The sequence below is a fragment of the Podarcis gaigeae genome (genome assembly GCF_964106915.1).
Source record: "Podarcis gaigeae genome assembly, chromosome: 17".
In the NCBI taxonomy this organism is placed as follows: Eukaryota; Metazoa; Chordata; class Lepidosauria; order Squamata; family Lacertidae; genus Podarcis; species Podarcis gaigeae.
In genome coordinates, this window is record NC_139694.1 from 3948482 (window position 1) to 3972532 (window position 24051).

General features: G+C 47.9%; 1 protein-coding gene across 3 annotated transcripts; it reads left to right on the top strand.

Moving 5' to 3' along the window:
- Positions 1-1149: 1149 nt before the first annotated feature.
- Positions 1150-21081, top strand: LPAR5 (lysophosphatidic acid receptor 5). Of its 3 annotated transcripts, none has more exons than XM_083719537.1 (2): positions 1150-1311; positions 18597-21081. In XM_083719537.1, the coding sequence occupies exon 2, from the start codon at positions 18830-18832 to the stop codon at positions 19940-19942; it is 1113 nt and encodes a 370-aa protein (XP_083575663.1). In that variant the 5' UTR covers positions 1150-1311; positions 18597-18829; the 3' UTR covers positions 19943-21081. The 3 variants fall into 3 exon arrangements, with proteins under 3 accessions (XP_083575663.1, XP_083575664.1, XP_083575665.1); XM_083719538.1 differs by lacking the exon at positions 1150-1311 and adding an exon at positions 7418-7887; XM_083719539.1 differs by lacking the exon at positions 1150-1311 and adding an exon at positions 7502-7801.
- Positions 21082-24051: the final 2970 nt, after the last annotated feature.

The following is a 24051-nucleotide window of genomic DNA, read 5'->3' on the forward strand; positions in this document are numbered from 1 at the left end:
CCGTCCTGTTTTCAACGGGACATCCTGGAATTATATAAGCCAGGGACGTCCAACGCCCAAGAGACTGCGATCTACTCCCAGAATAAAAATCTGGCAGTGATCTGGGGGAAGGGGGAGGAACCAAACTTGTTGACCTTTTTTGGGGGAGGGGCAGGTCAAAGTATATTTTTAGGGGAGAAAGTTGCTCATCAGAAGATCACAGTGATAACTCTTTCTGCCACTTTTGCAATCGTGCGAGAGTGAAGGACGGGGGGGGGGAGGCGGGGCCGGATGTTCTCTCCCCCACCAACCTGTGGAGGAAATAGAGACCACGATCGACTGCTAGCTGTTGACCAGTCGATCACAGTCAGTGGGTTGGATATCCCTGATATAAGCCATTGGATCCCGGAACGTCTGGTTTTTCAGTCCAGCAAGTCAGCTGGCTCCCGCAAGAGCTCTGGACCAAAAAATGAATGGGGTGTTGGAGGGTATGCTATTACAGGCAGCCTGTTTCAGAATGCTCTCCCCATGGAGGCCCGCCTGGCGCCTTCATTAGACATCTTTAAGGGCCTGGCAAAAACATTCCTCTTCAACCAGGCCTTTGGCTGATGTCCTTTTAAATGCATTTGTGGGAAGGAGGGTTATGGGTTTGTTTTGTTGTTGTTTTTATTGTGTATTTTGTGTTTTTCTCTTGTGTTTTTATGCTGTGAACCACCCTGATATCTTCAGATCAAGGGTGGTATACAAATTTAATAAAGAATAATAAAGAAATACCAGTGTACACCAGCGGACGAGAGCCTTCCTTTCAGCAACGCGTAGTTGGCCTGTGTGTAGGGAAAAGGAAAGATCTGTGTGCGTAAGGCAATGACACCTGTTCCAGGACAGGGGGCTGTTGTAGTCTATGTTTTGTCAGACTCCATTTCCCATTCCCTCTGACCATTGACCATGCTGGCCCGGGGCTGATGGGGGCCCAACAAGATATCTGGGAAGGGCCACAAGGTTAGCTAGCCCTGCTGCTATTCTCACCAGCGAAATGTTGGGAGGCTATTTCTCCCTATGGTTTTTGTAGCAGGTGGTGTTCTTATTATTTCCAGATATCATAAATGCCTAGTCCCAGGAACATGTTTGGATCTGCAGCTCCCGACACACCTCGAAACACACCCCAGGAGTCTGGTTTTACCTGCTGCCAGCTCACGCAAAGAGATGAAGTCATTTGGGCACTCCTGCTGTTTTCCCTAAGGAGTTTAGACCAGAAAATGCAGCTCTCCAACACAACATGGGACTCCGCTGGTCAGCGACTGGACTGGCTCAGGGGCTGAGAGAACGTAGGAGGTAGGTAGATCTGAATTTTGACTTTACAGGGAAGGAGGCAGAAGTATTCAGAGGGGCCCATAGCAAATATCACAGCCTTAGCAGAGCTCCCAGACTTTGGCTGGTTCTCGGTTTTGCAGGACTCTGAGGTAGCCTCCCTTGTTGTGAAGGGGAGGGGTGTTGCTCCCGCTAATTATGGGACATCACAAATTAACCGGCAGCCATGTTTTCATCCCCCAAAGCCAGGTCTTTACTTCTGGCTGACATGATTGTGAGTGTGTGTGTGTGTGTGTTTAGAAATATTTTGTTCTAGAAGACTTGTGGTGGGAGTTCTGCCACTGTGGTTTCTTTGCAAGTGCTGCAATGAAGCGGCTGCCTAAGTAGGTCACATCCACACGGTACATTAAAAGCTTTGAGAGGCACGGCATTCTCCCAAGGAATCCTGGGAGCTGTAGTTTGTTAAGGGCGCCCTCAAAAACTCTCAGCACCCTTAGCAAACTACAGCTCCCAGAAATCTCTGAAGGAAGCCATGGCTCTTAAAGAGGGATAACGGTACACCATAATTATAAAACTTGCCTCAGCAACAAATCCACAAAGTGGCCTAAGGGAACCCACTGTTCTCTAGCATCTCTTCTCCGCCAAATCTTAGCCAACCTTTCAAGGTAGTTGTAAAGGAGCCAGTAAGAGTTTTTAAAATCATGAGGGATGTGGAGATATTCCCCCCCTCTCTCGTAATGCTAAGGTAAAGGTAAAGGGACCCCTGACCACTAGGTCCAGTCGTGACCGACTCTGGGGTTGCGGCGCCCATCTTGCTTTACTGGCCGAAGGAGCTGGCATACAGCTTCCAGGTCATATGGCCAGCATGACTAAGAAACTTCTGGCGAACTAGAGCAGCGCACGGAAACGCCGTTTACTTTCCCGCCAGAGCGGTACCTATTTATCTACTTGCACTTTGACGTGCTTTCGAACTGCTAGGTTGGCAGGAGCAGGGACCGAGCAACGGGAGCTCACCCCGTCGCAGGGATTTGAACCGCCGGCCTTCCGATCGGCAAGTCCTAGGCTCTGTGGTTTAACCCACAGCATCACCCGCGTCCCCTCATAATACTAGAATGGTGTAAAATGTGTTGGCAGTAGCCTCAGCCCAGGCCAGAGAAAAAAGAAAGAATTTCTTCACACTGTTCTCAGTTCTATTATTAGCTTATTGAATTCACTGCCACCAGATGTGATGCTGGCTGCTAGCAGACTTCCACTTGCAACGCCACTTTCCCCCCAGGGAAACCCGATCTTTAGTGCTCAATCGGAGCAAATGTCCCTCAGGTTTCCTCTCAGTTGATGTTTGCCCCTATTTAAAGAGTGGTTTCCCCTAGGAAAGGAGTGAAGAAAAGCGCTCAGACCCATTATTTCTAGGAATAGGACACAAGGAAGTGGGGTGTGCCCCTTTGTCGCTGCTTTATTCCAGTGTTTTCAAACCTGGGTCTCCAGATGATGTTGGATCCCTAGCTAGCAAGACCACTGGTCAGGGATGATGGGAGTCGTAGTCCAACAACATGCAGGGACTCAAATTTGAGAAACACGGCTTGAGAAATTGTGCTACATATTAATGCAGAGCAGGTGTGACAACGACCAGTAGAAATGATAATTAAATGGAAATGCTGGGATCAGAAGTAAACGTAAAGGTAAAGGGACCCCTGACCATTAGGTCCAGTTGTGACCGATTCTGGGGTGAACCAGAGTAGCGCATGGAAACGCCATTTACCTTCCCGCCAGAGCAGTACCTATTTATCTACTTGCACTTTGACGTGCTTTCAGGAGCCACGGAAGCAAATCCCTACTCCGTGCTGTGCCGGTTTAGTGCAGCACGTGGGGACTTGCCAAGCGGGCAGCCCGGTTCGGGGGCAGCTCGGGGCTGTTTAAACGACCCCCGTGGGCTGCTTGTGGCCCATGGGCTGCAGGTTGACGACCCCTGGAATAATGCATGACTATAGGACACCTTGGTGGCGCTGTGGGTTAAACCACAGAGCCTAGGACTTGCCGATCAGAAGGTCGGCGGTTTGAATCCCTGCGATGGGGTGAGCTCCCGTTGCTCGGTCCCTGCTCCTGCCAACCTTGCAGTTCGAAAGCATGCCAGTGCAAGTAGATAAACAGGTACCACTCCGGCAGGAAGGTAAACGGCATTTCCGTGTGCTGCTCTGGTTCTCCAGAAGCGGCTTAGTCATGCTGGCCACATGACCTGGAAGCTGCACGCCAGCTCCCTCAGCCAGTAGAGCGAAATGAGCGCCGCAACCCCAGTCGCCCACGACTGGACCTAATGGTCAAGGGTCCCCTTTACCTTTACCTTATAGGACACCTTGGTCTGATTCAACAGGGACATTCCTAAGGGTTCAGAACACTTGAAATGTGGAATTATTATTACTGTTCCTACTACTACTATTGCTACAGCTTCCTTATATCGCCTGTGCCGCCAACACCCCTGTGTCTGACTGTTCCTGCTTCCTTGTGAGTGTCCATGGCAGCTTTTCTGGCTGTTTTTAGCCCTGCACCTGCCAGCTTCTCCCCTTCCACGCTTCTTGAAAAGGGCCTGAAATTCGGAAGAACACAGATCCCAGCAACGAGGGATCGGGAGAAAAGGGGCACGGCTCTGAAAGCAAAGGCACTAAAACGAAATTGGATGAGATCACTGGCTGGGAGGCCTTTGTTATCCCCTCAGGATTTATGGGTGGCAGGGACACATATATATATCCCCTGGGGTCTCACCCTCTGAATGAGGAGCCAGTGTCAGCAGAAAAAGCAACATAAAGAGACTGAGAAAGACAAACAAGGGCAGAGAAGGAAGGTCCTACAGACCGAGGCTGCGGAGAGGAAGACAAAAGGGAACGAGTTGCTCCCAGTCCATGCCCGATAAATCTCGGTTATGGGAAGTCCTAACTGTGACCCCCTCAGGGTAGCTTTCCGTGCTGTGAAGACTCTGAGCAACGGTTCTATTAAGCAGTTGTAGACCCTGGATGTACACATGTCCTTATGGAGAGCTCTCTTTAAACAGCCGTTATGTGTTGTTCATAATAATAATAATAGTAAAAAAATATTATTTATACCCCGCCCATCTGGCTGGGTCTCCCCAGCGACTCTGGGCAGCTCCCAACAGAATATTAAAAACATGATAAAACATCAAACATTAAAAACTTCCCTAAACAGGGCTGCCTTCAGGTGTCTTCTAAAAGTCAGGTAGTTGTTTATTTCCTTGACATCTGAAGGGAGGGTGTTCCACAGGGCAGGTGCCACTACCGAGAAGGCCCTCTTCCTGGTTCCCTGTAGCCTCACTTCTCGCAGTGAGGGAATCGCCAGAAGGCCCTCGGAGCTGGACCTCAACGAACATTTCTCTTCTCCCTCGCCACCACCCCATGTTAGAGGCACAAAGGCACAGGTTGCCAACCCTGATTTTTAAAATAGTAATAACAGATTGCTTATACTCATAGCTGTCAACTGTCCCTTATTTGGCGGGAAACTCCCTTATCGCAGCGCCGTGTCCTGCTTGATGTCCCTTAAATTTCCCGGGTTTCAAAGGAAGCAGCTCCTCTCCCTCCCTCCCTGCCGGCCAGGGAGGAGGGAGGCTCCAACTGTGTTGCTTGGCTGCGTTGCTCACCCAATAAGGAGTCTAAGAACGACTGGGGGGTGGAGCTTACATGCCTTGTGCCAATCAAATCGGCCGTGTTGCCTGGGGACTCGCCTTTGCTCAGCGCTTCCCAGCGGAGAGGTGACGGTGGTTTTCCTTGCTGCATCTCCTTTGCCGGTTGCTGCACTGTGGGAACCACCGCTTGAGGCTTTGTTTGGCTGCTGGCTGACTAAAATCCCTTATTTTGGCTGCTGATCCCTTATTTTCGAGGCTGCTGGTCCCTTATTTTCAAATCTGTAAGTTGACAGCTATGCTTATACTACACCAGAACAATAAGGTGCAAGAAGAAATCATAGGATCATAGAGTCAGAAGGAAACCTGAGGGTCACCAATCCATTGCAATGCACGAATCCTGCACACAGCCAACCCTGGCTGGACTCGAACCACCAACCTTCTGGTTGTAATAAAGTAATAAAGTAATAAAGTAATAAAGTAAGCATCTGTCATCATAGACAAGCCCAGACGGCAACCCTGTGATGATAAAAATCATTTTAAAAATGAGAAGGAAGGAAGGATGTTGTGGTGGTCAGCACCAGTATTTTGTTCCATTCTAATCTGATGCAATTGTATAACTTCAGATCTGCACAGCTACTTTTGTTTGGGTACGGACTGTTCCTCATTAATTCTGCCCCCTCTCCAGTGCACTGCCTCTCTGCAAAATGTCTGCCCACAGGGCAGCGTGGAAAGCGTCTCTCCATGTGTCCTTGCTGTTTGAACTTGGTGCATGGATTGTATGGCCAATAAGGCAATCTTGGCAAGGCCAGACCATCAGGTAGAGGTGACTTGCTTCTTCAGTTTATTTATAATATCCCCTCTTCCAAACAGTGGAAGGCAGCGTACGTGCTCACATACACACTGTTTTATCCTCACAGCAGCCCAGGGGAGGTTAGCCTCAGAGACGGTAGCCAGCCCAAGGTCACCCACATCCCTGAGATTAAGTGTCTTGTGCTCTATTAATGATAATAATAATTTATCATTTGTACCCCGCCCATCTGGCTGGGTTTCCGCAGCCACTCTGGGCGGCCTCCAAAAAAGATTAATAATACATTAAAATGTCACACATTAAAAACTTCCCTAAACAGGGCTGCCTTCAGATGTCTTCTAAATGTCAGGTAGTTGTTTATCACTTTGGCATCTGGTGGGAGGGCGTTCCACAGGGCGGGTGCCACCACCGAGAAGGTCCTCTGCCTGGTTCCCTGTAGCCTTGCTTCTTGCAGTGAGGGAACCGCCAGAAGGCCCTTGGTGCTGGACCTCAGTGTCCGGGCTGAACAATGGGGGTGGAGACGCTCCTTCAGATATACTGGGCTGAGGCCATTTAGGGCTTTACAGGTCAGCACCAACACTTTGAATTGTGCTCCGAAACATACTGGGAGCCAATGTAGGTCTTTCAAGACCAGTGTTATGTGGTCTCGGCGGCCGCCCCCAGTCACCAGTCTAGCTGCCACATTCTGGATTAGTTGCAGTTTCCAGGTCACTTTTAAAGGTAGCCCCATGTAGAGCACATTGCAGTAGTCCAAGCGGGAGATAACTAGAGCATGCACCACTCTGGCGAGACAGTCCGCGGGCAGGTAGGGTCTCAGCCTGCGTACCAGATGGAGCTGGTAGACAGCTGCCCTGGATACAGAATTGACCTGCACCTCCATGGACAGCTGTGAGTCCAAAAAGACTCCCAGGCTGCGCACCTGGTCCTTCAGGGGCAGTTACCCCATTCAGGACCAGGGAGTCCTCCACACCAGCCCGCCCCCTATGGAATACTCAAAGCCTAACCACTGCACCATTTGGGGCCTCTATCATTCTCTAGAGACAATGGAAAGCACCTTTGGGGTCAAAGTCAAACAGCTGTGTTGGCAGCTCCAAAGTGACCTCCCCGGCACGCAAACCTGGACAGTGTGCATGGAGGTCCTGGGCTGCCCAGATGTCCAGACCCCCCTCTCAGCCTTGCTGATGGGGTCCAAAGGAAAGCAGAGAAATGCATTTGACACCAGCTTGGCCACAGGAGTTGCTGGAAGGAGGCACAGAAGGCGCCGTCCAACCACCTGAGAAGCTCCACTCTGGATTTCTTCTCCCAAAACTTTCCACAAGTTTTAGGATCAGAGTTTTCCTTCTTCTAGATGAGCTACCTTCCCAGGTTGATGAGCCCCATCTGCCCCTATCCACACTTTTTCTGCCTCAGGCGTCAAAATGTCTTGGGATTCTCTGGCTCTCACTACGAAGGAGAGAAGGCAATCTCTGGGTGTTTTAGACCCAGGACAACCGTGGTTTTAACACAAAAATCAGCACCTTTTCTAGCCGGAAAAGGCAACGCAAACGCTGCAGGATTGGTGTGATGTGCTCTGCATGACACACCCATCCAACAAACCCTCAACTTCCTTTCAGCCCTGCGAGCCTGAACTCCGATGTGATAGCTACTGGCTAATGATTAATTTCCTTGCCTTGCTCTGCACTTTCTGCACAGGGTAGAGTAGACGTCTGAGGAAGTGCAAGAGAAGAAAAGTAAAAAGCTAGCAAAAGCACCACTAGCCCACTTCCTTATTTGTCGCGTTCTTCTCACCACAAAACTACCGCGGCGGGCAGAGGATGATACGTTTTCTTCTTGCTTGTCTGAGGAGCCTGTCATGGCTTATCAGCTGTTGGAACCAAAGTTCATATGTTGTTATCAATGGCAAGTTGTGTCACAGACACATGATGGCCGGGAAATGGGATTGAAGCAAGAAGAAGAGCAATTTCCGTAAAAGAAGGAATGAAAGCGAGAGAATGTCCGGACGGTGAAGTCCATGGAGCTAGATTTCCCACCTAACCTGAGGTCCTCGCTCGTTTCTGATCTGCCTTTGACTTCCGCTGGTGAGCTAAAATTCCTTCAGTTGCTGTGGACTTTCAGCCAAGAAGGTCAGAAACCTCAAGCCTGCAATTCCTCCAGATACAGAGAGGTAAAAGACACTGGGAGAGTGTAGTAGGGAGATGAGGTTAAATGCTGGTGATTGTGGTGGTAGCTATAAAAGTGTTTTGTTATCTGTCAGTTAGCCGGCTGACTGGAAAACCTCCTCAGTCTGGCCTGCTTTCTTTTCCCAAAAGAAAAACTGCTCAGAAAAAATACAGGGTGGCTCATAGGACTAGGCTGACGTTAGCCCTGTGGCAAAGTTCAATGCCACAATCTGAAAATCTCCCCCTGCTAATTTCTGCACATCAATCATTTGTTGAAGGCCAGGTTTGGGGCATGAGCTGTCCTTACTCAGTGGGGAAAGCATACTCAGAAGCATTGAAAAGAGATTAAACTGAGATATGGTTATGACAGCCTGAAATGGTGTCCTCAGACAGTGTTCCTACATTTACTTTTGGAAGATCTTCTTCTGTGCTTCTAAAAGAAGATTGATAAGCAGAAATTCAGCAGCTACAGCTTCTTCATCACTGCATTTCCATTCTAGGGAATTCGCATCTGCTGAATTTCTGCCTGTCATGCAACTATTAAAGGCACAAGAAATCAGACAGAACAAAATATAGCAATGTTTTCCTATTCCTTCCTTGGCAATTTAGACAGTCAGGTGTTTTTCTTTTACAGTACTTATTTGCTGAGTGATTTTTATTCTGCTTTTAAAAGCAAACCCCTTGCAAGACAGCTACAGTATAAGAGTTAAGATTAAGAACATCACAACAAAATAAATACAATTAAGAATCCACAAAACAGCATCATGTTAAAGCTGAGAGAACCAGCGCCAGCATTTTTTAACTGGCAGAATAAAAGGTTTTAGACTTTGTATTTATTTATTAAGACTACTTTATTAGAGAAAGAACTTTTGCAGTATGGGTAAGCATTGCTGAAGGATCTTGGCCATGTGAATAATAATGCTATAATAATTTATAATACTATATCAAATTCCACTTGTATATAAATGAGCTGGATGGTTTTTAGTATGAAGAAAAACTTGCTAAGGAGAGGTGTGTTGCTATGATGCCTTTGAAAAGCCATTGGAGGGGGTGGTATGTGTAACTTTCATTTCTTGATCTAAATGGAATTTTACCAATTCCCTCAAAAACTAGAAATGAAAGTGGACAGGTTGTTTTCAGCTTCAGTTCGGTACCCTCTCTAGCAAAGTCTCTGGGCACCTTCCATAGAAACACAAGGTAAAACTGAAAAGCGTCCCTTCGGAATTTGCTGTGACACTTTGGGCAGATCTATCTACAGGACAATTTCAAAATGGTTTCAAAGCCCATGTTCCTCCACTGAAATTGGCTGCCTCCTGTAGCTGCTTTTCATTTTTGGAAAAATGTTGGGAGACTGTTCACATGTCCCAAATATTGTTGCTGTTGTTGTTTAGTCGTTTAATTGTGTCCGACTCTTCGTGACCCCATGGACCAGACCAGAGCATGCCAGGCACTCCTGTCTTCCACTGCCTCCCACAGTTTGGTCAAACTCATGTTCATAACTTCGAGACCACTGTCCCACCATCTCGTCCTCTTTCGTCCCCTTCTCCTTGTGCCCTCCATCTTTCCCAACATCAGGGTCTTTTCCAGGGAGTCTTCTCTTCTCATGAGGTGGCCAAAGTCTTGGAGCCTCAGCTTCAGGATCTGTCCTTCCAGTGAGCACTCAGGGCTGATTTCCTTCAGAATGGAGAGGTTTGATCTTCTTGCAGTCCATGGGACTCTCAAGAGTCTCCTCCAGCACCATAATTCAAAAGCATCCATTCTTCGGTGATCAGCCTTCTTTATGGTCCAGCTTTCACTTCCATACCCTAAGCACCCCTAATTCCAGCTCCCAGTATTCCCTCATAAGAGGGGATAGTTATTATACAGTCATACCTCGGGCTGAATGTGCTTCATGTTGAGCGTGTTCGAGTTGTGCTCTGCAGCAACCCGGAAGTAACAGAGTGCCTTACTTCCGGGTTTCGCCACTTGCGCATGCGCAGATGCTCAAAAATGACTCACACGCATGCGCAGAAGCGGCGAAAAGCGACACACGTGTGCGCAGACGTGCCATTGCTAGTTACGTTTGCTTCTGGGTGCGAACGGGGCTCCGGAACGGATCCCGTTTGCATCCCGAGCTACCACTGTAATTAGTGTTGAGGCTATGCTCACCGGAAAACAAAAGCAACAAAACCAGGCTGATTTGGGGGTATTCTCTCTCGCCTCCCCTAAGAGCTCATCCACATTTACCTTTTGCCTTCTGCTTTCTACTTACAGGTCCTCCCTTTTCCAAGCATATTATTATTATTATAATTATCATCATCATCATTATTATTTTGTGTCACTACTTTCCCCAGGAATACCTGCTCTTTAATGCTGAATGGCAATTTGTGTTTTCTGCGGATTGCCAAGAGCTTTAAAGAGCGGGTTTTTTGTGGGGAGAGTGGCAGCGCAAAAAATTTAATTAAATTTTTTAAAATGCAAATCCCTAAACTACACACACACACACACACACACACACACACACTTGGACACAGACCAGAAAAACATGGATCTGTGCCTAGAAATTGCAGTGGAAAATTGGTGTGGATGAGCCCTAAGATCTACTGCTGCTTCTGTTATGCTTTGAAAGATTCTCTCTGTTTTCCCACACATAAATTAATGTCTGAAGTGTGTCGGTGGACAGAAAACCACAGAAACTACTCTCCTAACTGGATAGGGGAGTAGTTTTTCTCATCGCAGAAGTAGCCGCTGCCATTTCTGATGTGTCCCCGTTACAGTTGTGAGCAATTAATTACAGGAATTTACTTGTAAAGTTTAAGAAAGACGTCAGCTAATTTTATTTGAGAACCAAAGGGTAAAAGCATAAGTAGAACAGGAAAAGTGACAAGCGCTTAGAGCAGGCCGACTGCTCTCTGCTACCTTCATATGTTGTTGTTGACATCTGTCTGTCTCAGGAGACAATTGAGGAGTGCACCTTTGGGGGGTGAAGTCAAACCATTGGAGAGTTACAGCGCCTGCTGTAGCTGTAGAGACTGATACAGGAGAGACATGTTTTGTTGCAACTGGGGCAGAGGAAGGTGTCTAGTTGTGCTGTTGCAGATGTACCATGGCATTTCTTCTCTCTGCGCTCCTTCCAGCCGCCATTCCTCCTCTGCTCCCTGCTGTGGATACGCAATCTGACTGTCTGTCTCCAGACTTTGCGGTCATCTGCAAGGGATTCCTACTGGGTGGGGTTGATGTTGCCCGTCTTCATGTCACATTTGCAGACATTTTTATAATACAGAGTTGGTCCGCCAACAGCCCTGGTGCCTGAAGCCAGCTCCCCGTAGACATGGGTCAGCAAACTTAGGTCCACTAGCCGGATCAGGCCCAATTGCCTTCTGGATCCGGCCCGCGGACGGTCCGGGAATCACCGCGTGGATCGCCAGCACATGCCTTCTTTCCCTCTCCCTCCCACACACGGCGACGCCGCCTCCTCCCTCCCTCTTCCTGTCTTCTCCCTGCCCTGCCTAGAGGAGGAAGGGGGCTGGGCTTTGTGGGGTGCCTCACGGTTCTGTCCTCTCCCCCATGCTTTTTAATATCTATATGAAGCCGCTGGGAGAGATCATCAGGGGGTTTGGACTGGGTGTTCATCAGTATGCAGATGACACCCAGCTCTACCTCTCCTTTAAATCAGAACCAGTGAAGGCGGTGAAGGTCCTGTGTGAGTGCCTGGAGGCGGTTGGAGGTTGGATGGCGGCTAACAGATTGAGATTGAATCCTGACAAGACAGAAGTACTGTTTTTGGGGGACAGGAGGCGGGCAGGTGTGGAGGATTCCCTGTCCTGAATGGGGTAACTGTGCCCCTGAAGGACCAGGTGCGCAGCCTGGGAGTCATTTTGGACTCACAGCTGTCCATGGAGGCGCAGGTTAACTCTGTGTCCAGGGCAGCTGTCTACCAGCTCCACTTGGTACGCAGGCTAAGACCCTACCTCCCCGCGGACTGTCTCGCCAGAGTGGTGCATGCTCTGGTTATCTCACGCTTGGACTACTGCAACGCGCTCTACGTGGGGCTACCTTTGAAGGTGACCCGGAAACTGCAATTAATCCAGAATGCGGCAGCTAGACTGGTGACTGGGAGTGGCCGCCGGGACCACATAACACCGGTTCTGAGAGATCTGCACTGGCTCCCAGTACGTTTCCGAGCACGATTCAAAGTGTTGGTGCTGACCTTTAAAGCCCTAAACGGCCTCGGTCCTGTATACCTGAAGGAGCGTCTCCACCCCCATCATTCAGCCCGGACACTGAGATCCAGCGCCGAGGGCCTTCTGGCGGTTCCCTCATTGCGAGAAGTGAGGCTACAGGGAACCAGGCAGAGGGCCTTCTCGGTAGTGGCGCCCGCCCTGTGGAACGCCCTCCCATCAGATGTCAAAGAGATAAAGAATTACCTGACATTCAGAAGACATCTTAAGGCAGCCCTGTTCAGGGAAGTTTTTAATATGTAATGCTGTACTGTTTTTAACACTGATTGGGAGCCGCCCAGAGTGGCTGGGGAAACTCAGCCAGATGGGTGGGGTATAAATAATAAATTATTATTATTATTATTATTATTATTATTATTATTATTATTGGTGCCAGCAGCAACAGCAGCGCTTGAACGGCTGCCATTTTAAGCAGCCTCTCTCCAGATCATATTCTCTAGGAAGGCCCAACAGACAGGAAGTTTATAGAGCCGTTCCACACTCCACAGTAGTCAGGTAACATTTGCACAGAATCTTTCATGCAGCACAATCCTATACATATCTACTCAGAGAAATTGGTTTCACTGAGTTCAGTGTGGCTTGCTTCTAGGTAGATGGGCATAGGATTGCAATCTGCCCTCTCTACCACCTGTGCATTTTCTCAGATAATCCGAAAAGGTTCTCCACTCTTCCACAAACATTTAGTCTTTTTGGTCTCCTATTTTAAAACTATTGGACTATATGGAGGTGGTGAAATTGACAGCAAAATTATGCTAAAAAATCAAGCATATTGGATTACCTGCATTTAGGTTCTGGCTGTTCTTTATTGCTTCATCCTTTGCCACCCTGCGCACTCTTTGCGTTTCTCAAACATTTTGGTTACACGCCTGGAATCTAGTTCCTTACAGTGACAAGCAGTGGAGGAAATGAGGCGATTCCTGTTCCATTAATAGTTGCAAGTAAGAGGGGATTCCTCCAGCTGCAGTTTGTCAGGGCAGACAAACTGAGAAAAACCTGCGCCTTCCCAAATTCTGTGCTCTGAATAAAAGTACAGTAGCTCTGGCCTCTCTTCCACCTGACCACCCTACAACAGGGGCATGAAAATGTGCAAACAGAGCTGTGAGATCACACGGAGGCTTCTTTTCCCCACGACCATCAGCAAAAATAAAGGATGCAGAGGCGTTGGCTGACAAAAGTTGGTTCAGAAGTTCAGCCCTGTAGAGGCTTGCTGGGACGCTGAACCTCTTCAGGAGTCGGGGTACCAATTAAAATAGGCCATCCCAGGAAGCTAAAGGATCCAGATGGTTTCTGGATGACTCCTGGGAATTTCCGTCTCACCTGGGATACTGTCAAAGCCATGGTGGACTTCTGGAATGGGGAAATGACTCAGGCTCACCGAATGGGTGTGCTTGTTTCATCAGTTTCATCAGTAGCCAGGAGCGCTTTTGCACAGCTGAAGGTAGTGCATCAGTTGCACTCCTTTCCAAAAGTGATGCATGCTTTAGTTACATCTTATTTGTAATATGGAGAAAGTCTCTGGGAGTTAAACCCTGAGGAAATATCGGTACATGCTGACTTGCAGGACACCTTCTGGAGAAGAAAAGGCTAAGATGTAAAGCCTACACAAATCTGGAGTCCCTAAGGCAGTTGGATGGTGCCTTGCATGACTCCTTCTGGCAATTCCTGCAGCCAAGCTACTGCCAATAGTATTGCTCTGCTTTCCTTTGGACCCCATCAGCTGAGAAGAGGATCTTGTTGTCTGGGTAGCCCAGGACTTCAAGACACAATGCCCAGGCTTGCCCCCGGGGAGGTCACTAAGTGGTTTAGCTTCACCCCTGGAGGTGCACTCCATTTACTCTTGAGATAAATGGATGTCAAGTCCGGGGCCGGATTTAGGTTTGATGAGGCCTTAAGCTACTGAAGGTAATGGGGCCCTTTATATGTCCAGCTGTCCTTTGTCAACAACAAATTGTTGCTGGTTTTTGTGTGTGTTGAATATATGCTATATGGTAATTTATGGACCTAATAGGTCATACACAACACAAAACAAAATTCTGTTGCTGTATGTCATCTTTATTTTGTTTTTTATCTTATATTTTGGAAATGTACATCCAGTTGTTTTTTCCTTAAAAAATTATTGGGGCCCCCAAGAGAGTAGGGCCCTAAGCTATAGCTTGTTTAGCTTATACTTAAATCTACTGCAATGCGCTCTGACTACTGCAATGCGCTCTATGTGGGGCTACCTTTGAAGGTGACCCGGAAACTACAACTAATCCAGAATGCGGCAGCTAGACTGGTGACTGGGAGCGGCTGCCAAGACCATATAACACCGGTCTTGAAAGACCTACACTGGCTCCCAGTACGTTTCCGAGCACAATTCAAAGTGTTGGTGCTGACCTGTAAAGCCCTAAACGGCCTCGGTCCAGTATATCTGAAGGAGCGTCTCCAACCCCATCGTTCAGTCCAGACACTGAGGTCCAGCGCCGAGGGCCTTCTGGCAGTTCCCTCGCTGTGAGAATCCAAGTTACAGGGAACCAGGCAGAGGGCCTTCTCGGTAGTGGCGCCCGCCCTATGGAACGCCCTCCCACCAGATGTCAAAGAGAAAAATAACTACCAAACTTTTAGAAGACATCTAAAGGCAGCCCTGTTTAGGGAAGCTTTTAATGCTTAATAGGTTATTGTATTTTGGTGTTTTGTTGGAAGCCGCCCAGAGTGGCTGAGGAAACCCAGCCAGATGGGCGGGGAATAAATAATAAATTATATTATTATTGTTGTTGTTGTTGTTGTTGTTGTTGTTGTTGTTGTTGTTGTTATTGTTATTATTATTATTATTATTATTATTAATCCAGCACTGGTGCCAACAACAATAGCAACAACATCTCCGCAGGCCTAGCTTTGAATAGTGTTTGGAAACTTCAGCTAGCAGCCAAACTATTGACCAGGGCTGATTATAAGGGCCATGTGACTCCCTTGTTACTTCTTTGTTCCCACAGCTTCACTGGCTACCAGTCTGTTACTGGACACAATTCTGAGTTCTGGTTCTGACCCGCAAAGCCCTACACAGCTTGGGAGCAAGTGATCAGACGGACCACAATCTCCCATATGAGCCTACTTAGGGTGGTTGTTTTTTAAATGTTTTATTGATTTCAGTACTGTCAGGGAACTGCCATCAGGGCCGGAGGGAGAGAGCGGGCTCCAGAGGGATTCCAGAGAGCGTCCCGGGATGGGGAGAGGCAGCCCACCTTCTGGGGAAGGGAATCAGCGTAGCACCAGTGGAGAAGGGGGGCAGATGGGGGAAGCGGCAAGGCGGTCCCATGACTCCTCGCCGGAGACCAGCGGGGAGAGCACGGGTCCTCCGCTGCCTATGCCCTCCTTGCACAGAAGACTTCCGCGCAGGGAGAGTAGGAGGAGACTAGGCGTCAAAGAGCTTCTTTGCTGGAAGAAGTTCAAGAAATGCCCACTGATGGATTCTGCCAGCGATTGAGACAGCCACGGGCGAGTGGCTGTCCGGACAGAAGAGGTTCACTCAGGCAACCCAGCCAGGTGTGGTGCCGGTTTACGCACAAGCAACCCCTAGAACCATTACAAGTATATAACAGAACAAAACAAATACAGTCATACCTTGGGTTAAAGATGCTTCAGGTTGCGTTTTTACGGGTTACGGACCCAACGAAACCTGGAAGTACTAGAACGGTTACTTCTGGGTTTCGTGGTCATGCATGCGCAGAAGCACTAAATCGCTTTGAGCATGCACAGAAGCGCCAAATCGCAATCCGCGCGTGCGCAGACGTGCCACTGCAGGTTGTGAATGCTGCGGGTTGCGAACGTGCATCCCACACAGATCACATTTGCAACCTGAGCATCCACTGTACAAGAAAGAAATCGTAGCCCCCAACCCCAGCCAAGGCAAAGTCCGTCTTTCAATCGTCCATGTTTTCCATATCCGTTCTGTAAAATATCTGTTATCTCAAGGTGTCTCTCCATTGGCATTCATGTGTGGAGGGTGGTTGTGTTCTTTTGTGGTTGCATATGTCATAAAACTGTACGAAACCACATCCGAGTGGGCAGTCTAAGTCAATTGTTCCATGAATGCTAAAAGCTAAAGCTGTTGGCACTGCACCTGGTTTCTAATTTACTGGAGGCAGGGGCTTTCCAGAACTTTGCAGTTGTCAATCCTGCAGCACTAACTATGAATAAGAGCAATTTCCAATGAGGTAATCCAAGTTCTTCTCTAGAAGAGAGCCAATGTGGTGTAGTGGTTAAGAGCGGTAGTCTTGTAATCTGGTGAACCGGGTTTGCTTCCCCGCTCCTCCACATGCAGCTGCTGGGTGACCTTGGACCACTCACACTTCTCTGAAGTCTCTCAGCCCCACTCACCTCACAGAGTGTTTGTTGTGGGGGAGGAAGGGAAAGGAGAATGTTAGCTGCTTTGAGACTCCTTAAGGGGAGTGAAAGGTGGGATATCAAATCCAAACTCTTCTTCTCCTTCTATATAGGGAAAGAAGAGCCATTTGAGGTTTCATAGGAATTTGTTGGGCTGTCATCATGCTAGCTCTTCAATGACTTCCTTCCAGAATGATCAGAAGAATTGAGGAGCTTGATTCCACATGTGGACATACTTTCCTGTCTCCCCCCACACACACCCCAGCACACGGCAGAGTTAGATGAAGCTATTTGACTTAGGCTGTGGGGTGGCATCTGCGTAGGATTTTCAACTATTTTTCTCCAATACGCACAGAAATCAGTTTGAATGTTGTTGGGTTGGGGGGGGGGAGGTTGCACCAAATTGTAGCCCATTAAGCAGTATTCATTTTTCGCCTAGATCTTTTCCCCATAATTGATTTAGGGTATGACACAGATCCCCATGTTTCTAGTTTTTAATTAATGTTTTGTGATTAACAGAGATTTGTTTGAACACAACATGCGAGGAGTGTTTGAAAGGCCTCCTGTGTTTCGAAGACAATGTATTTGTACCCTGTGATTGTAACTTCCTCACTGCCTCAAGGAAGGGCCTGCCAAATCAACACCTGGTGGAGAATAATGATAAAAAGGAAAAGGAAATCTACTAATTTAAGTGCACGGTCAAGTAGGGGAAGTCTATCCAGTAAGATAAGAGGTCAAAAACCATAACAATGCTAGATATCAGGCTGGAGCAGCTTCCCCAAGCTTGGATTTCCACAATGAAGTGTGCCATTTCTTTTTTAAAAGTCTAGTATTTTAATTGTTATGTATTCCGTGGTCTGTGTTTGCCTGCGCTTGAGTCCGGACTAAGGATTCTGAGCTCCTGTGTTCTGATTTGATACATGATGTCCAATCACAGAACATTTCAGGATTTGGGCCTCTGCCATTGGCCCTTGAATTCTGAGTCGTGATTCGCAGCTTGGGAGTTTAGACAGCCAATCACGTTGGGAGTGGGAGCGGCCCGGGCTTTCAGGAATGTATATAAGAAGTTGCTTTGCGTGTTTCCAAGTTATGTAGTTCAGTAAAGGTTCTTGCTGTTATCGCTGTGTCATGCCTCATGGGAACTCACCTACACTTCATTAATGGTTTACTTACTATTTTCTCCCACTTCAACAAAAGCTTAATTCAGACACCCAGACACAGCCAATGAATCTTACCTCTTTCTGTCAAGAACGAGCAGAATCGGAAGTCATAATTTGAAGTGAAACTGCAGGCTGTGGTTTGTGCATGCAGCGTTGACATGCTCTCTGAATTGAGTCAATATTTATGAAAAAAAAGTCAAAGGAATTCATCATCTGATAGTTCAACCCCACCCAAAAACCCTTGAGGATGTTATGTGGTATTCTCGGTGATGGCAACACTCTGTTATCAGAACCTGGAGAAGCAAAAAGAGGACCCACCCCTGCCATGAGTTTTTCCTGATGGGTGAAGAGAGGTAGGGACACGGGTGGCGCTGTGGGTTAAGCCACAGAGCCTAGGACTTGCCGATCAGAAGGTTGGCGGTTCGAATCCCCGCAACGGGGTGAGCTCCCATTGCTCTGTCCCTGCTCCTGCCAACCTAGTAGTTCGAAAGCACATCAAAGTGCAGGTAGATAAATAGGTACTGCTCCAGCGGGAAGGTAAACAGCGTTTCTGTGCGGTGCTCTGGTTTGCCAGAAGCGGCTTAGTCACGCTGGCCACATGACCCGGAAGGTGTACGCCGGCTCCCTCAGCCAATAAAGCGAGATGAGCACCACAACTCCAGAGTCGGTCACGACTGGACCTAATGGTCAGGGTCCCTTTACCTTTACCTTTAAAGAGAGGTAGGGACAGGGTTAAGTACTCCCTCCTCTGTGTAGTTAACTATTAAATTAGCTGTTAAAAGCAGAAAGGAAAATTTGGAGAAACCTTGTGCCCTTTCTGAATATTTTCATAACAACATGCTGTATCTATCTACCTGTTGCCTTTTCCTTTCTCCTTATGTGCATTTCTCTCCCACCCCTGTGACTGAATTCCTCACTTTTCTTGATGTGAGTATGCTATAGTTAATAACTATATTTTTCGTCCTCTTCCAGACTCATCATTCTGTATGATCATGAATGGCGCCAGCCTTCCCATCTCTGACAGTTCCTGGGGCCTGGAGGCTTAAGTAGGAATGCTGGGAAGAGAACCATCTAGCAACAGCAACTGCTAGAAATGAAATAAAGAAATGATCACCAACTTGAGAATTGCACACCCTTTCCTTTGAAGGAGATTGTCTCCAAGCACCCTGAACGGCAGGACTGAGGCCCTCAAATGCTTCACAGGCATGTCACCAGCCAATGTCACCCCGATCGTGATTTGCAAGGACCACAGTGCCAACCACCGGCTGCACCTGATCGGCTACAGCCTGATCTTCACCGCAGGTTTGCTGCTCAATGTGGCCGCTATCTGGATCTTCTTGAACTACCTGAAACTCAAGTCGGTGGTGAGCATCTACATGCTTAACTTGGCTGCGAGCGACCTCCTGTTCACCATTTCTTTGCCCTTCCGTATTTACTACTATGCCATGGAGCAGTGGCCCTTTAAAGAATTCCTCTGCCAGGTCTCGGGCTCTGTCTTCCAAATCAACATGTACGGTAGCTGCCTCTTCCTGATGTGCATCAACTTGGACCGCTATGTGGCAATTGTCCACCCCCTTCGCTGGCGCCACCTCCGGCGCCCCAGACTGGCTCGGATTGTCTGTCTTGTGGTCTGGGTGCTTATCCTGGTAGGCTCTATTCCTGTGGCTTATGTCCACAAATCTACTTCCTGTGTCAAAGACAGGATAACCATCCCTCTTTGCTTCGAGAACTTCAGCGAGGGCCTGTGGCAGAAAGAGCTCCTCCCCTTGATCATCCTTGGGGAGATCCTTGGCTTTCTTCTGCCCCTGACCTCCGTTTCCTACTGCTCGGTCCGAATTTTCCAGAAGCTGTGCCAGGCTGGTGGGATGCAGAGCCTGCGCCAACGGAAGACGCTTCGCATGCTGGTGGTCAACCTGGTCATCTTCATTATCTGCTTCGTGCCCTACAACGTCGTTCTGGCAGCGTATGGGCTGATGAAAGCCCAGCTGATCAAGACCGACGTGCAAATGAAGGATTCGGTACGGCAGGCCCTGGTCATCACGGTGATATTGGCCAGTATGAACTGTACTCTGGACCCCTTGATCTATTACTTCAACACAGAGGGCTTCCGAAATACTTTAAATAAACTGAGGAGGGCGCAAGCTTGGGACTCTGAAATGGGAACACTTCAGAATCAAGTAACGGAAAGTAAGTCCTACCAGGCAACAAGCGCCAAGCGAGGATTCCCGGTCCAAACCTTAATCCTCCCCTACGAGGGCTTGCCATTTGTTCCCCCTAAGATATTTTTGAACAGCCCCATTGAAGACTCGGAAATATAAGCAAGGGGGAAGGGGCTCTCCGACTGGTGATTACTGCAAGAAGTGCTTGCTAGGAATTTCTGAATGATAAACAGAGGGGCAGGGGAAGCGATGAAACAAAACTGTAAAGGGGGTAAAGCCTCTTGGAACATGGATGTTTGGAGACGGTTTCAGACCTATAGAGAGTATGTTTACATGACCACGGTAATCTGTTTCTACACCCTAGGCATTGTCTTCTTCTTTGGCGATCACTCGTAGCCGAGTAAGATTGTCTTCCATAAACATGGTTTTAACCGTGGGTCCGTAAGTGACTGGGGAGGCCAATTCTGGATCCACGTGTCCGGACAGGAGTTGATCATTGTGCCTTCCTCTTAGCACATTTCTCCCTTTCATCCTGAGTTCAAGCATCTTCAAAGCCCATGACACCTTTGGTCAAGGCTGTTCTCCAACTGGAGCACTCGCAGGCCAGTGTTTCCCAGTTGTTGGTGTTTATACAACATTTTTTAGATTTGCCTTGAGACAGTCTTTAAACCTCTTTTGTTGACCACCAACATTACGCTTTCCATTTTTAAGTTTGGAATAGAGTAGTTGCTTTCGAAGACGATAATCAGGTATCCATACAACACGACCAGTCCAAAGAAGTTGATGTTGAAGAATCATTGCTTTGACACTGGTGGTCTTTGCTTCTTCCAGTACACTGGCATTAGTTCGCTTGTCTTCCCAAGTGATGTGTAAAAATTTTCAGAGACACTGTTGCTGGAATATTTTGAGGAGTTGGAGATGGCATTTATAAGTGGTCCGCAAGCATACAGTAAGGTTGGTAGTACAATAGTTTTGTAAACAAGCATTTTGGTTTCCCTGCGAAAGTCCCAGTCCTCAAACACTCTGCACTTCAATTGCGAGAAAGCTGCACTCGCAGAGCTCAGGCGATGCTGGCCTAGGCATTGTACATCATGTACAACCCAAGAAACAGGCCCTGTGGTGAACTAAGGCTGTAAACACACAGCAACTTAAAGTGGACTGGATGCATCTCACATGTAACTTGTGTTGTTCTCACCCACATGGCATCCCACACTATCCCCCATTCTCACTTGGATTTTCCCAATCCATAATGCGGTAAGGAAATAAAATCCCATGTTACACAGCTGCCAACTACTGAAGCACATTGTGTGGATGGCATTTCATTTCGTTTTTACTCGTGTGGTGTGATATGTGCATATATCTGCAATGCAGGCTTCTGGCGATGGTGGCAGTGGTGACTATGATGGTACTTTTATTGCACCACTGTACATGATGAGCAAAAAGGAAAGGGAAAAAGCACAGGTCCCTGCTTTGAGGATTTTACAAGCCAAATTTCAGCAGTTGCAGCGACAACAAACAGGAAAGCCTGTGTCACAAGGGATCGATGTGATTAAAAGCATTTGTGATTCCTTTGGCTTAGTTTTAATTGAAGGATAAAGGCTAAGGGCTTAAGCCAGACTCCATGGGGGAAAGGGGGGTTGAAGGGGGGATGATGGGAGACTAAAGGTGCTCTCGGACAGAGTTTAGTACTGCAAGCAGGTCATTCGGGTTTTGCAAATGGATTGTAACAAGCAGGTTCCCCACCACCAGTGTATTGGTGAGAAGGGTTAATGTAGAAGAAATGGAACAGAGAGGCACGGAGACTGGAATTTTGAAACCACTGACATCATATAGACACTTGGTGCACCGATCCCACAATGAAGTGCAGTATACATACGTGTAAGGATTCAAAGGGGTTGCTCGAGAGCAAGCAGGCAAACACCTCTCTGCTCGGCTGTGAAGCCTTGCTTTTTATGAAAAAATAAACTTTGTCTGTCCGGAGCGCCACTCTCCCATGGCTGGCTCATTTCACTGGCAGAATCCATGAGTGGGCATGGCTTAAACTTACCCCAGCAATTTCTTGATGCCCAGTCTGCGCCTCCCCTCTCAGCGTGAAAGCTTAATGCGCAGGGAGGGTGTGGGTAACGGTGGACCTCTCCCCTCCCTGCTTTGCCCAGGCAAGGTGTCCTGGTACCACCTTGCCTCCTCAGAGCCCTGAAGCTCCTCTCCACTGGAGGTGTGGTTACTCTCACCCGCTGAGGAGGAGCTGCTTCCCACGATCTTTGGGGGCTCTCTGCAATCCATTCGGCTTTTCCTCTCTCCCTCCTGAACCGATGGCAGTTCCCTGACAATATGCATCTTGGCTAACATTGTGTGAACATGGATTAAAAACCCAGGACTTGAAATGCATTGGATGCACGTTCGGTATTTACTGAGCATTCATCCATTCATCTGTTTGCAGGGACAACCTTCTCATCGAATATTGCAGAGTTGGACAGGGCCACACAAGGGTCATCTAGTCCAACCCGCTGCAATGCAGGAATCTTTTGCCCAACACGGGGCTCAAATTCAAGACCCTGAAGTTAAGCGTCTCATGCTGTACCCTCCAAGCTATTCCACATCCTCCCCATGTATCAAGCAAGCATTATCCCACATTTCCCATGGATTTTCCTGTCACTTTCCCTATTGGAAAAATTCCTTGGCGGGCAGAGGGCAGAAATGTTACACAAGAGCTCCAAATCAATTTAAATTACACAACCTGAATTTGCTGGTATGTGAATGAATCCCATCTGAAAACACAAGGTAGAAGTGCACGTTCTTCATTCCAATTTGCAATCCTCCAGTTGATTGTGATAAAATCAACAATGATGTAGCCACCAACAGACAACTGTGTGTGGTCCCAAGGAATTGTCTACTAAGGAAACATTGCTAGTTGCAATTTTTGGAGAGGGGAGCGGGGAGCTCCCCAGTCCATTTTCCTCACAAAGATTGCTTTGCTTTCCCCCTGCTTCTAAAACCATCACCTATCCCTTACCAACCAATCCCAGACTGTACCAAAGGCAGCAGAAGGGTCAAAGTGGATGAGGACCAAATAGAAGCCCATGGAAGAGTCCAGTAGTTTCCAGAGGGCGGTTTCAGTTGAGTGCAGGGAATAAAAGCCATTTGGAGGAGATCAAAAGCAGAGTTGGAAGAGATACAGCAGAAATAAGCTGTACCCTCCAGGAGGTTACAGGGGAAGGGAGTAACCAAAGGGGAAGGCTATAGGAATGCCTGCTTGTGCCTTTCCTTGCAAAGTTGGCCAGTTGCAGTTCAAATTATCCATTAGTGCTGCCACCACCCTACCCTCTTAGTACCTACACTCAGAAAGACAAAAGACAAGAATTGAGTCATGTGAGCTAGAAGTTGGAGGCAAAAGCAGCAGGCTGGAGAGGCAGAGAGAGAAAGCCGGGCCTGATTTCTGCTGGAATCCAAGGCAGTGACTATGGGAGAAACAAGACTTTTTGAGGTCTGAATGCTGTGAGTCCCTCCATCGCAGGCTCAGCGCTGTGGGTTAAACCACAGAGCCTAGGGCTTGCCGATCAGAAGGTCGGCAGTTCGAATCCCTGCAATGGGGTGAGCTCCCGTTGCTCGGCCCCTGCTCCTGCCAACCTAGCAGTTCAAAAGCACGTCAAAGTGCAAGTAGATAAATAGGTACCACTCCGGCGGGAAGCTAAACGGCATTTCCATGCGCTGCTTTGGTTCACCAGAAGCGGCTTAGTCATGCTGGCCACATGACCCGGAAGCTGTACGCCGGCTCCCTTGGCCAATAAAGCAAGATGAGCGCCGCAATTCCAGAGTCGGTCACAACTGGACCTAATGGTGAGGGGTCCCTTTACCTTTAAGCTATATATCCTAAAGACACCACATTCTCCCCTGTGCCTCATTTCGAAAAGGAAACACAAACTCCCAGTAAGTGCCTGGAACCCCTCAAACTCTGCATCCCTGGGAGATTGGGTTGGTGAGCGACAATTCAACAAGCAAAAGTTGCGAGTTAAGAGGGGAAGAATGTGGTGATTTGATTTCTACCTTTCTGTTCAGTTATTCCAGGAACTAAATAGGTTATTTTATATAAAAAGACAGTATTAAACTGAACCGTAGCTAGGATTTTACTTGTAATAAAATGAATGCATCGTATCTTTAAATTGTGCTAATAATAACAATAACAATTTATTATTTATATGCCGCCCACCTGACTGGGTTACCCCAACCGCTCTGGGTGGTTTTCAAATAACACATCACTTGTTCTACTG

Bases quoted from the DNA above. Each gene is read 5' to 3' on its own strand.
- LPAR5 (XM_083719537.1), top strand. From the start codon at position 18,830: ATGTCACCAGCCAATGTCACCCCGATCGTGATTTGCAAGGACCACAGT.